Genomic DNA, 13873 nt, shown 5'->3' with positions numbered 1-13873 from the left:
AAATTTTTTGTACCCTAGTTGAAAAGAGGATGCTTCTTGCCTCTATAACCGCTCCTTATACTTCCTATATGCAAATAGTGCTGTACAAAAACCAAACTTTAATGCCTCATGGTGTCCAGACATTGAGGATTTAGTAGACTGGTCTGTTACCCAGCAAGTACACACATCTATTTTGTGTGGGTATAAAAACACACACAGAAAAACTGGGTTACATCTACTAAAAATTAGAAGAAGGTAGTTCTTCAGTTTGCAAGAAGGTATGATGATCACTATTACACATGAGATACTCAAGAAACCAGTAAACATCCAAATGGTGGTAAGTTTTGGGCAAAAGGAAATGCTTTGACACTTATACTGAATAAGAAAGGCCTTTATTTTCAATGTGGGACAAAAGTGTACAAAGCCCTTCCTCCTAATTGGTGGGGAAGGTGTACCCTTGCTTATGTAATGCCTCATTTTGCAGGCAGTACATAAACAATTGACTTCCAAAGGCATTACTAATTTAGGAAGCTTTGCCCATAAGGTCCGAGGTACACGAGATACTGCCACAATAGAAAATCCTCTGTTAAAATGAAAATCAAGGTTTTACACCTTTGCACGTATGTTCTTTCCGGCTTAGAGAATATATGATTTATTTATTTATTTCATTTCATTTCTATACCGCCCAATAGCCGAAGCTCTCTATTTAGAACAAGCCTTTCTGAATGTATCCATAGAAATAAAAACGGATGTTATTAGAGAGCTGAAAGTTGAAATAAAATAATTAAGTGATGTGGTCCTACAAAATAGAATGGCTCTAGACATGATGTTGGCTCAGCAAGGTGTGCTGTAATTAACTAATCTTGCTGTTTCTATGTCAATCATGACAGTAAAATAGAAACAGATTTAGCAAAAATAAAAGAGGCTGTACATGTTTTACACCAAGTAAATACTGACCAAGTGAGAGGATGGTTCGATTGGCTAAATGACCTTCTCTCAAATATTAGAATAGCACTGAAACGTCTGCTAGCCAAAATCTTAATGGGTTGGGTATACTAAGAATTACTCTGTTGATTGTCTTGGCAATCCTAGTGTAGAAAGTCTCTGCCAGAAAGCAAAAAAGATGCAGATAACCCCTCAATGCGAATACCTCAGTATGGTAGCTATAGAAAAAGAACTTGACTATGAAGAATTACAAGTTAAATATGAAGAAAGCATGTTGTTGAAGGGGCAGAGGGAGATGGAAGTAATATCTTAATTGAAGAAGAAGCAAATAGGCTAGGCCAGATAGAAGTGTGATGCTTCCTTTAGTATAGAAACATCAAAAAGGCAATTGATAAGAATCATTTTTATTTTGCTAAAGGATCATTTTTAGCTTGTCTGCTGTAACTAAGAGAAAGGGTCAGATGCACTCTATCAATGGGCCTTAAGAAAAGAGGAACCTAAGAAAAGAAACTTGGAATGCTTCCATAATGTGCCAGATGTTTCCTGGAACATATTCGCTCATTTTGCCAACTGTTGCTTTCTAACTTTGCTAATTGTTGAGTCTGTAAAAGCTTTGCAGTAAAGCAGTCCTAGTTTAGAATAATCATATGATTAAGAAACTGCTGTGAATAACAGATATTAGATGCCATATATGGTGGTATACTGTGATTGGTCCTCGGGCCAGTTTTTCCTCAGGTATATGAATGTGTTGTTCTGGAAGGAGGGTTGTTGTTTTCCCCTTTGTTGGCAGCCAACCTTCATGCATGAACAAAGGATTTGTGTTAACTCAACCTTGACCTCCAGCCTCATTCCTTATTGAGTGGAGAACCTGACAGAGCTGAAAGGCTTGCTTGCTCTGTGACCTCATACTTCCAACTTCAATAAAGGAGGGTAGGCCTCAGCTGCTGATCTGAAGGGAAGGCAAGACACATATGGGAGAATGTGCTTCCTAAGGTATGCACGATACAGGCTTTGCAGGGCTTTAAAAGTAAGTAACACCAGCACAACAAAATGGCTCCAGAAACAAATAAGTAGCCAATAAAATGCCTTAAAACTGAGGCTAATGTTCTCTTGGCAAATCCAGGTTTCTATGGATAATTCTTGATGGGCTGGTTTTCACAATCACTGCAGCCCACCATAGGTAATTTAAGCCATGCTGTGGATGGCCACTTTGAATATTCAACCCCTAGCTGGGGGTTGCCATCGTTTGTCATGTTGTCTGAACCTGGTGGCAGAAGTTGTTTGGGTGTTAAACAACCCTCAAATAACACTACAACAGACCATGGGTTATTTGAAGGTTGTTTAACCCTTAAACAACCACTGCCATCTGGGCTTGGATGGCATGACAAGCCACAACCAGACAAGATAGGCTTGTCTATCTATTCAAATAGACAGCCTGGTGGCCATGTGTGCTGCAAGTCATCATGGTTTAAATAAACCATGGTGGGCTGTGGTAACTGTGTGAACCAGGTAATTGGATAACGTTGTTTGAGAGCTGCAGCCAACTCTGATATGCCTGACTCCTGCCTGTCCTGGCTGATTAAGTTGTCTAAGATGGGGCTACATGTGTGGACAGCAAAGGTTATTAATGCCTCACGGAGAAAGGGTCATGTTCCAATGATCTAAAGAAGGAAGTGATACTCTTTATTAGAAGAAAAAACAAACCCATACCATAACATCTTTGGACACCTCTGATTTGATTTGAAACCAGTTTCAAATATTCCATTCTTAGGCAAAATGCTCAGACATTTTGTGGTGATTCAGCTCTAGAGTTCCCTGGATGAAACTGATTATGTAAGTTCTTCTGAGTCCGGCTTTCAGCCCATTTGGGAGACAGAAATGGCCTTGGTTGCCCTAGTGGATGTCTTCTGCCAGGAGGCAGATAGTGGGATTGCAACTCTGAGGTTCTTCTCCAGGACCGTGTTTCCATGACAACAGAAGGAGAAGCTAATAGAGAAGTACTGGATTTTTTTTTAAAAAGGAATCAGCTTTGCTGTGAGCAGGGTTCCATGAGCAGGTTCTCAGGACCAGTAAAAATTGCTTCACAGAACATACTTCCTGGTGGGGGTTGGAATGAATGTCACCTGACTGGCAGGGGCTCCTCAATCAATAAGATAAGCTTCCCCCCTCCTCCCTTTCTCCTTTCCCCTGAAAGCCCAGATGTGCCTGCATTTCAGGAGCAAGCCTCAATGAGCACAATGAGAGTTACTTCCAAGTAGATACACATATGCTTGTGCTGAGAAAGTGGGGCAGGGAGAACACAAAGACAGAAACCAGCCCCTATTGTAACCCACAGGATCTCTATAAGGAAGCTGTGAAGTACTTACTTCTGGCAATGAATCAGAGCCTCAAGATCGCGCTAAATCGCACTTAAGGAATTGGGCTTTAAAATGTGCTGTGTCAATTGAGGGGTTTCTCTGTTATTTCTGTGGTTGTTGAAAGGGCAAGTCTCATTCAGCACAATGGAAGGAAACACCCCTTGACCAGGGTCATGGTGAAAGGCACACCTCTGGGCAGGGCTGGCATACCTGAGCTAAATGCAGGGGTTGGAGCACACAGCAACTATACCAGGGAGAATCCGACTTAAGGAAAAGAATCAGACTTTAAGCAGTCTCAGGAAATCTGGTTTTTCCATGATAAGCTCCAGGGTGGCTGCTGGATGGCCACGACATCATGTACCCCTCACAACTTCAACACACAGCCAGCTCGGAGTAAATTGCTGATGGAAACACCCCCAAGTGTTGGTCACAGCCAGATGATGGTGTCAGCGGAAGATTATGTTCCAACAAGACCTTGGACAGCTCCAAGTAGAGCTCAGGCTGGAGACTCACACATGAGAATAGCAGCTTTCTATCATACCACTCCCATACCACTATGAAAAAGGTAGGTTCATCTACAGACTGATTATCACTTGGTTAAGGCAGGTCCCCATCCAGCCCACCAGCTTCCCTGCCTATCTTATCAGAGATAAAACAGTTTCCCTGCTCCCTGCCCATGCTGCATTGAGGCTTTAAAAAAGTCCAATTGCACCATGAGGGTGGTGTGGGGGGGTGCGTTTTTAGGATGGGGTGGCTGCTGGGGAGGGCTAACCCTCCCCCAAATGGCAACCTCCCCTCAAAAAATCACCCTCCCCCACTGAAATCAGGCTTTAAAAAATCTCCATTGGTGCCGATGGAGTGCGGGGGGCATTTTTGGGCGGTGTGGCTGATGGAGAGGGAAGGGCTGACTCTCCCCTTTCCAACCCTGTGACCATCTCACCTTGATGCTTGTATGAGTATGTATAAGTCTTAAAAGCAAAGAACAGTCTTAAATCCAAATCTACAACAGTCAATAGAGAACAGTGCTACTCCAGGGTAACACTGATGCATTTAGATGCAAAGCTAAGTATTATACAAGCTCTCTAGGGCCTCTTTGTTTGGCAAAAAATTAGAGTGAGGGATGCATTGTCTGGCATTTCAAGTTTCATATTTTACAATCCATTTTGCTTATATTCCTTGTTAACAGTTTTCATATTTGTGAACGGCATGGTGCAATGGATTTCCCCCCAAATGCAATTTCTGAGTTGAAATAAGAGAGAATTGCACATTTATGCAGTTTGTAAGAACAAATATATTGAGTCATGCCCCAAATAAAAGCATGATGCATGCAACATTTGGCAGTTTGTTAGTTTTGTTGAACCATTTAACAGATCCCATTTAAAACAAGAAAGGCTTTATTTGGCTCTCTGATCCTTAATGGCAATTGAACTCTGCTCCTCAAACCATCTACGTGCAGGGGACTCCCCAGATGAAAACTGCTTTTCCACAAGTGCTCAAGACAGCTTGCATCAATTTTACACAGTTCCATAAAATCAACACTAACAGCATAATCCTATACATGTCTACTCAGAAGCAAATCCCACTGAGTTTAATGGGGCTTATGCCTATGTAAGTGAATATAGCATTGAAACCTAAAACTGTGAACATTAAAATATAAGATATCAAAATCCTTTCCATTGTCTGTTATTCATTTATGCTTTAATATTTGATGTGTACAGGAGAGGAGAACCTGGCAGATTTGGCTCTTTGCTTGTTACTTTGCTTGAAATGGAGCACTGTTGTTGGGATACAGCCTGCAACAGATATACATTTGTCCTGCTCTAAACTGAGCCTTGGCTCTTTGCAAGCAATCACAGGGAGCACTGCAATAGGATAGTCAAAATCCAAGCAGAAGTCAGAAGGCAGGCAGGCAACAAGGATCAGACAACAGCAGGAGTGGTCAGGGTAACAGGCAAGAGGTCAAACACACTAAATCAGTTAGAGTTAGGTATGTTACTGAGTTCAGAAGCAGGGCCAAGAAACAATTCAGTGTCAGTAGCAAGGAGCATCCATCACAAGACAAGACACAAGGTAGCAGATACTGGACATAGCATTATTTCCAGCAGGTCTCAAGCTATCAGTGAGAGCTGATATAGCTAAAGCTACTAGAACCTCACCCAGTGCTCAGCTTGTCAGATGTCTTCCTCATGAGAAGGGCCCAACTCATGAGTAGTCCTCTTCCGTAAGTGAGCACTCCTTTGCCTGGTAACCATTCAATCATGGACCTAAAGGTGCTGGCATTCTTGGGGGCTAGGAGGCAGCTCAGAATCTTCCTCTGCCTCAGAAGCTGAACTCTCCACCTCTGTAGGAGGCAGATTCACAGGCATTAACCCTGAGGGTCCTGGACTGTCCTGGCTAGTGCCAGGGTCTCCTGAGGGGCCAACTGGCTCTGATGGTTCTGGCTCCTCCTCTGAGGACAACTCTGGTGGTGGCAGGACACCTGGGGCCATGCCAATATTCACCTTAGAAATTAATTTCATTATGTTCGAGTTTGATGTACCAGAACATTGTCTTTACTCTTGTTTATTAGCCAGTCATGTTAAAATTATTCAAACATATTCTTAAACTCACACACACATCTGAAAACAAATATATGTGTATCTATCAAACTTACAGATCTGCTCCAGTTCCATATATGGAGTATTTCATTTCACCCCAAAGGCCTGAATCTGGGTCTGTTGCCTTAAAAAGAGAATGGAAAGAGGTTCCAGTTGATTAAAATGAAAATGAAGCCAACTTTCATAGCATGTAGAACTGGTCCCATTGAGGGCGGAACTACAATTTACATGCATGTGTGTAACAAAAATCAGGTGGCTACATTTCCTAGGGAAAAACAGCTTTGGGAGAGGGATTTGCAGTGGAGAAGTGGCCATAGTGTGGCATATGCCCTGGTTCAGAGATTCTCTCAAACTATATTGTTACTACGTTGGCAACTACTGATCACCAGTCTACTGTGTATACAGTCAGATTTCTCTTAAAAACCAGATCCCATCTACAGCCAGCTCAGTACTGCACTCTTGATATGGATAATACTGAATTCTATTTCTTAAGAAACACCCTCTCAGACAAGATATGTCTTTTTACTACAAAAAAGTACTAAATATAAGGGCTTATGCATGCATGAATTCGAACACATGAAGCATCTAACATCATTCTAAACAAGGCTTCTAAGCAGAGTCAAGCACATTTGCCATTTTTCAGTGATAATGAATATCAAGCTTACCAGGTTAATTCTACAGGCAACATGTTAGGGAAAGCTGATCCTAAAGGATAGCATAGAATCATAGAATAGTAGGGGCCTACAAGGCCATCAAGTCCAACCCCTGCTCAATGCAGGAATCCAAGTCAGAGCATTCCCGCCAGATGGCTGTCCAGCCTCACCTTGAATGCCTCCAGTGTGGGAGAGCCCATTATATACTTCTTGGATGCTATAAAATATGTTCAAACTAGGGCTGTGCACCACTTTGGCATGAAGCCCAAGCTCCAAGTCAGAAGTGGGGTGCTTCTGGCCGCCTCCAAGGTGAGGCAGATGGGGCCTGAAGCAGCTGAAGCAAATCGGGGCATTCCAAAGTGCTTTGATGCACTTCAGTGTGATCTGGAAGGCCAGCCGCCATGCCGCAGCCACTGCTGCTGGCCAGCCTCCAGCTCCTTACCTAGGTCCTATGGATGTGCACCAGCAGCTGTCCTGTTGTTCTGGGGGGGGGGAGCCATTTTAAAATGGCGACTCCTTGTATTTCTGAAAATACAGGGAGTTGCCATTTTAGAAATGGCTCCCCCCATCCCCCAGAACAACAAGGCAGCTGCTGGCACATGTCCAGAGGACCTAGAGCTGGTGGCAGCAGCGGCTCCCCCGGTGGCACTGGTGGCAGTGGCAGCTCCCCTGGCACCGGCGGCAGCTCCCCTGGCACTGGCGCCAGCTCCCCTGGCAGTGCTGGTGGCAGCTCCCCCAACAGAACAAGCCTAAAGGCCCAGGTAAGGAGCTGGGGTCTGGGCAGCCTTTTTAGGGGAGCGAAGTGGGATTTGGATGTCCAAATCCCACTTTGGCTTTGTAGGCCAAAGTGAGCCCCCCCCCCCCCGAATCAGCCTGAACTGAATCAGGCCTGCCTTGGAAGCCCTGAAGCAGCCTCCGAGTCAGATTGGGGGGTCCATGCACAGCCCTAGTCCAAACTATTTTTTTACTACAAATTATATTTCTTTCTAAGAATTCCAAAGATAGCATTTCTACTTTAAATCTGTATATTGTTTAAGGGTGCAATCCTATGGGGATAGGTGGCCGCCTCCGAACTCAGAGGCGACAGCCTATCCAATGCAGAGCAGGAGAAACACGGAGGGAATCATTCCCTCTGCGCTTCTCCTGCCCTGCATTTGCGGCTAGACAGCCGAAATCAGCTGTCTAGCCGTGGGATGGCGAAGCGGGGCAGGAGGCTGCCGGATGACACATAGGATGTGTTGTACTGGCATTTCCACCTTCCCTGCCCCAGAATGCCCCATTTTGGCCACTCTGCGTTCCTCTTTTGAGTGCGGACCATGGGGCCAGTTCCTGGAAAACCACATATCCTATGGCCGTCTAGCCACTGACTAGGGGCCATAGCATTGCTCCCTAAATAAGATGATCATATTTTGAAGCTTCTTATCATGATTAATGCTCATAATAACATAGTTATACAAACATTTTAGCTTTCTTTGACATGTTACAGGCATGTTTTTGACACAAACATATTTCCTTGATATCAACCTTCTTGTAAGCTCGTTATCTTATACATATTTCATTATTTTCATGATCTGGAATGAAACAACTTTTTAGTAACTTATCTGATGACCTATCTGGCCTCATTATGTAGCTACTTGTTTCATGGTCCCCCCTTTAAATCTGCTAAGTGAAAGTCATAACCCAAAATTTAACATTGGCACCTCCTTATCTGGATTCCTTTCTCATCAGTAAAGGGTGCCAATTTATCTATTTCTGATGGCCTGGTACTGCTGTCTCTCATCTGGCAAACCTCAGAGATGAGACACCTTTATTACTCCTGGGTCAGAAGGCTCTCACCAAATCCAAATCCGTTAATTTGGATTCAAGGAGAAGAATACACAAAGAAAGGATGAAACTCTCCACCAAAACTCTTTCAACTAGCAGCATAACCTAGTGTGGCCACTGGGTGGCTCTGCACACTTGAGATACATACTACCATTAGGTTCTGAGGCTAGAAAAATAGGAAATGTTGCTCATAACATTTATATTTTTATGCTAACAAAATGCCTAAGCATTATGGCGATTGGGCACTTAGAAAATACGGGAGATGACTGAAAATCCACCATCTTGCTGTTTGCATCTGCCATGTTTTTTCTTCTCCTCAGATATTCTAGTTAGACTAAATAACACTTATTTAGTTAGACTAAATAACATATGAGATGGAGAAGGCACTGCAGAAAATCCCAGTCTTCTCCAAACACATATCTACACTGAAAACTTACATTTCATATCAGCTCACCTGGCATATCTTCCTCTGAAGAATTCTGGGAACTGTAGTTTGGTGAGCTACTGATACTTTTTTTTGTCTTAATTAGAGATCTGTAGCAACTCCCAACCACAAAAATACAGTTCAAAAGATACCATTTAGGAATGTATATGTGGATATGCTCTTGGTAATATTTCCCTTTGGGTTCTATGGCACTGAACACTTTATGCTTTCAATACTAATATAATAAATTTGGAGAGTCTGTGCTGTGGACAGTGTCAGCTCGGTGTCAACACAGCTAAACTGTCATACTGAGTATGCTGTGACATCAGGCCTTATCAATAAAAGAGTTTCCACTTTGAGATAATTATTTGGGGAGCATTCCATGCAGAGAAAATATCTACTGGTTTCTCTGTGCTGGGGTCCTTTCCCATTTTTCCCATTTCAGGACATGGTGGAAATTGTTGGAGGAAATTTCAAATTTAAATAGCCTGCTCAGTTTAAAATGGTTGCACTACATCTTTTCTGGTACTCCATGATAACTTTGAGATCAAATATATAGGGTGGGAGGAGAACAACAACATTATAGTTTAACAAATACATTTCTGATTGGCACAGAAAGTTCCAGAATTGTTTCATGCACAGTGACAGGCTTTGGTGAATTCAAATTTAATTTTCAGTGTTCTTTTTAGCTTGATTTTGTACTTAGATTTATGACAGATTTTGCTGTCAGTATCTGAATACCTAGGCTTTTTAAAGGCACCAGTTGGGATAAATAATATAGCAATCTAGGCAATAATTACAGACACTGAGAGAATTATTGTATATTAGGAAATCAGTTAGTGAAACAGAGCATGACTCTAAAGGAATGAGTACAACTTACTGTTACAGCCACTACATTGGAACCACCAGGGGAATTCTCTGGAATCCTAGCGATGTAGTAATCAGATGAAAACTTTGGGATATTATCATTGGTATCCAAGAGACTGATTACAATATCAGCTGTTGAACTAAACTTCTCAGGAGTGTTAACTTCTATTGCAAGAAGCTAAGGAAGTAATTGAGGAATTATCATTTCAAGTCTTTAAAAGACATACAAAATTGTACTGTAAAGTGATTTTATAGAGCAGGGGTATTTTTAATAAACAGTATAACTGATAATAAAACAGAATCACATCAACTGAACATACACAGAACCAAAGTAAAGGAACAACAACTTCAAAAGGTTGAGTTTACCCTTCTGATAAATAATAAAAAGTTAATTCTCAAATGGCTGCTAAAATCTGGGTATAAACTCCTTAATGTTTCTGTGCTATGTGCTGCAAACTCAAGCTTCCAACACATCCTGAATCTATAGGGGATCTCAAGTGGGGATTCAACAACCTCTTAGTGTTCCTTGGGACAAGCTGAGTTCCTTGGGGACAAATTCCACCCCCCCACCCCCCGCTCCATCACCCTGGTCCTGGAAATCATATTTAGGCTCCTCCCTTTGATTTCTGAGGGAAGTATCCAACTGTCTCATTCCGCTAGTGCAAATGATGTTGTGCTAGCAGACACTAGGTTCAGAACTATGCACAAGAGAAGAATCCAACTAAAGTTATGTTTGCACAAGCGTGACTTCACAAGTGGTTTTGCATAACTCTTGTGCAATGTGTTGTGCAATGTGTTGTGCAATGCATTCTGCATCCCATTGTGCAATGGTCTGTGCAACCTGTTGCGCAACTGCTGTACACGCTGTGAAACCGGTTGTGCATTCTGATGTGTAACTGGTTATGCAACTGCTTGCACCCATTGTGCAACGGGTTGCAGAACCAGCTGGGCAAGCATAATGGGCAACTGCTTGTGCAATGGAAAGAGTCAGCGGAGCTCTGCTGCCGCTATTTGAGTTTGCAATGTCACTGTTGGGTACTGCCCTGAGATTTTAGCAGCCATTATTCACATACTATCAAGAATATTTTTTTTTCAGCCACAAGAGCTGGAAATTTGCTTTAACAGCAATGAAAGCTGAGACTCTCAGGGGGCTGAATTTCACACCAAATACCACATTTTGTACTAATCACTGCTCCATAGAATGCTTCCTGATGCCCGTGGCCATGTTGATCCCACTGTTTTTCCATGTGTCACCTCTTGCATGCACTACATGTAATAGGGTGTAATGGTAAGTGGAGGCAAAAGCCAAGGAGGTGATCACAGGGATAATAAGAAGAAGATGAGCAGCAGTGGGCTTCATACTGTGCACACACATAGTCCAGGACCAGGCCTGTGGCTTCAGGCTATGCATACAATCTGGGACTGGGGCCAGAGACAGCAGAGAGACAGGGTGTGCAGAAGTCACCATTCCTCCACCAAAATGTATGTATGTATGTATTTATTACATTTTAAAACTGCCCAATACCTGAAGTTCTTTGGATGGTGTACAAGTTAAAAACGTAAAATGCAAAATAGCAATAAAATCAGTAATAAAACAAATCAGATAAAAACAAGATAAAACTAGCAGCAGCTCATAATAAAACCAGAAGTACAACTAATAGGGATAAAACATTGAGAAGATCTAAAAGCACTACAAAAAAGTTTCTAAAATGCCAGGGAAAACAAAAAGGTCTTCAACTGGCATAGAAAGAGCAGAATGTAGGTGCCAAGTGAGCTTCTCTGGGGAGGGCATTCCACAGATGGGGTGCTACTACTGGAAAGGCCCTGTCTCTTGTAGCCCCTGTCCTGCCTCATTAGCAGGGGTATCTGGAGAATGGCCTCAGATTATGACCTTCAGATCTAGGTAGGTAAGCTCTCATTTGGATGAATGCAATGTTTTATATGTGGGGCTGCCTTTGAAAATGGTCTGGAAACTTCAGCTAATCTGAAACGGGGTGGCTAGATTGTTAATGGGAACTGTTGATATGATCATGTTATATCTCCTTCAGCTAATCTGGCCCTAAGCCATGTAGGGCTTTAAAGGTGAAAACCTTTGAACTGGACCCTGGAAACAGACTGGCAGCTAGTGCAGATAGCACTTACTGACATAATGTGATCATATTGATACTTCCCATTAACCAACTAGCCACCCTGGACGAGCTGAAATTTCCAGACAGTTTTCAAATGCAGCCCCACATATAAAACATTGTAACAGTTCAAATGAGAACTTCCCAGAGCATGACTAACGGTTGCTTGAAAGGCAAGCTCTGGCCAGGTAGGATCGTTCAGCTGATGCTCCAAGCCACAGAGGCTGCCTGTGCCTCTAACGATGATTAGGGACTCAAGAGCACCCACCAGACCCGATCCTTTAGGGGGAGTGCAACTTCCTCCAGAACAGGGTAAATAGCACTGAGCCAGACAGATGAACAGTATTTTTGTCTTGTGTGGATAGAGCTCAATGTATTGGCCTCATTCAGTCCAATAAAGTCAGTTGGGATTTCACTACTAACATCCATGAAATGGTGAATCTGTGTCTGACTTTCTCTCCAACAAATTTGGAATCTAGAAAGGGGCTCTATATTTCCTAGCAAAGCCCTTTACAGTTTATATTCTATCACTAATAATAATAGTAATAACAGTTTTGCCCAAGACAAAGTGTGCAACCTCTTAAGTAAAAAGAAACACACTCTTTTCTCTTTTAATTACTTCCTTTGGCATTTACAGCAGTACTGTTAATCATGCTGAATTCTGTTAGTATTCATGAGGCCACAGCATGTAATTTCTGTACCATGCATACTTGGGCAATGCTTCATAACCTTCTGTGAATCTTCTAGTTTTAGTAGGAATAATTATATGTTGCGTTCCAGTTGCACCTGCATAATCTAAACCCTGTGAAACCAGTAAGCAAGGGCCATGACAGTGATCAAAAGGAGAAGAAGAACATTAGATCCAGCCTTCTCCATCTAGACAGAAATATCTATGTGTATTACAGATTAACCCACAGAATCCAGAATACCGTGTGCCATAATCAGAGAGCTGGTCAAAAAAGAAGAAAAACATAGGAAGGTATCTACAAAACAGGTAGGTTCAGGTGACTCCAGCACGTGAGCCAAGGAACACACTACAGAGGGTGACAGCTCTCCCTGAGCCCAGGTCACTAGGCGATCTGACCTGGGAAGGAGGGGATCTATCATTTTAGGGATATGTGCAATCCACATGAGAAAGTTCACTGGACTCATCAAAACTCTTAATTTATCCTTTAAATTTCTCAGATAGTTTGTCTGAGAAGGAACCTCCAAATTTGTTTCAAAATTAGTGAAATTTCTATGTCATCCCTATAATTTATTCTCCCACACTAAATCACATCAAGTGTCTTCCTCTTTCAAGTGTCCTATATGACTGTTTCTTGAGCCCTGTCGGGTGAGTGGTAGGGGTTAATGCTGCTGCATGTTAAATCTGTTTGCAAGACTGGATTCTATGCCAATCTAGTACCCTTTGGTGAACACACACAAAACGTCAGCACAGTGGAGAAGTTTCAAAGGATATCTGAGGTCCAATTCATGCTTGACCTTTTGTACTTGGTTACTGGTGCCTACCTGATTTTAAAATGCATGGTGTTGTGTCATTGTGAGGAATGTATTCATGTAACCTTATAAAACTGTTGGAAGCAATGACCAGAAAGGGATCAGGCCATTGCTTTCAAATAGTTTAATGGGTCATGTAGCTGACACAGAAAAGCACCTTTCATGACCGATGGAGTGCAGGTGTATTTTACACTCAGGTAAAATGGAAAGTGATGCAGCATTGAAGAACATCACAAGGAACAGTTATATGACAAGTCATTTGTGCAAACTGGGAACAGAAGGAATAAGTGGGGACCTGCAAAAAAGTTTTGCACAGTGGGCAAAAGAGGGAAAAAGGCACAATGGGAGAAATGTCTCTCCTCACAATCCACCTATGGTTCACGGCTCCATACAGTCAGCTCTGGGGGCAGCCACTCGGCAGCACCCAACTTGAATCAGGAGGAGAGGGCTTCAGGGGGTCTCCCTGGGCTTGGCTTCAGGGAGACTCTCAGCTTCAAGGTGTCTTATTCTTGATCCAGGGTGTGCCCAGTTCAAGCAGGTTTGCTGTGATGGTGGCTGTCTCTAGACTTGGCTTTGTGAAGCCAAGTCTAGGGAGACCCACAGC

The 13873-nt window shown here is 42.7% G+C and overlaps 1 protein-coding gene across 1 annotated transcript in view; it reads right to left on the bottom strand.

Annotated features, from left to right (window-relative positions):
* The window catches only part of CDHR1 (cadherin related family member 1), a 90170-nt gene that overhangs the window by 18403 nt on the left and 57894 nt on the right, over positions 1–13873 (bottom strand). Inside the window, exons 13-14 of the mRNA XM_084841866.1 lie at positions 9660–9824; positions 5935–6002 (exon numbers count right to left, since the gene is read on the bottom strand). Coding sequence (XP_084697992.1) covers positions 5935–6002; positions 9660–9824 — 233 coding nt within the window. The remainder of the gene's footprint in view (positions 1–5934; positions 6003–9659; positions 9825–13873) is intronic.

Source organism: Heloderma suspectum, chromosome 3 (assembly GCF_057233095.1).
Source record: "Heloderma suspectum isolate Gila_16-S chromosome 3, 16-S_ref, whole genome shotgun sequence".
Classification (NCBI taxonomy): Eukaryota; Metazoa; Chordata; class Lepidosauria; order Squamata; family Helodermatidae; genus Heloderma; species Heloderma suspectum.
Note: the sequence above shows the minus strand (reverse complement) of the source record. Positions and strands in the feature narration are given on the sequence as shown.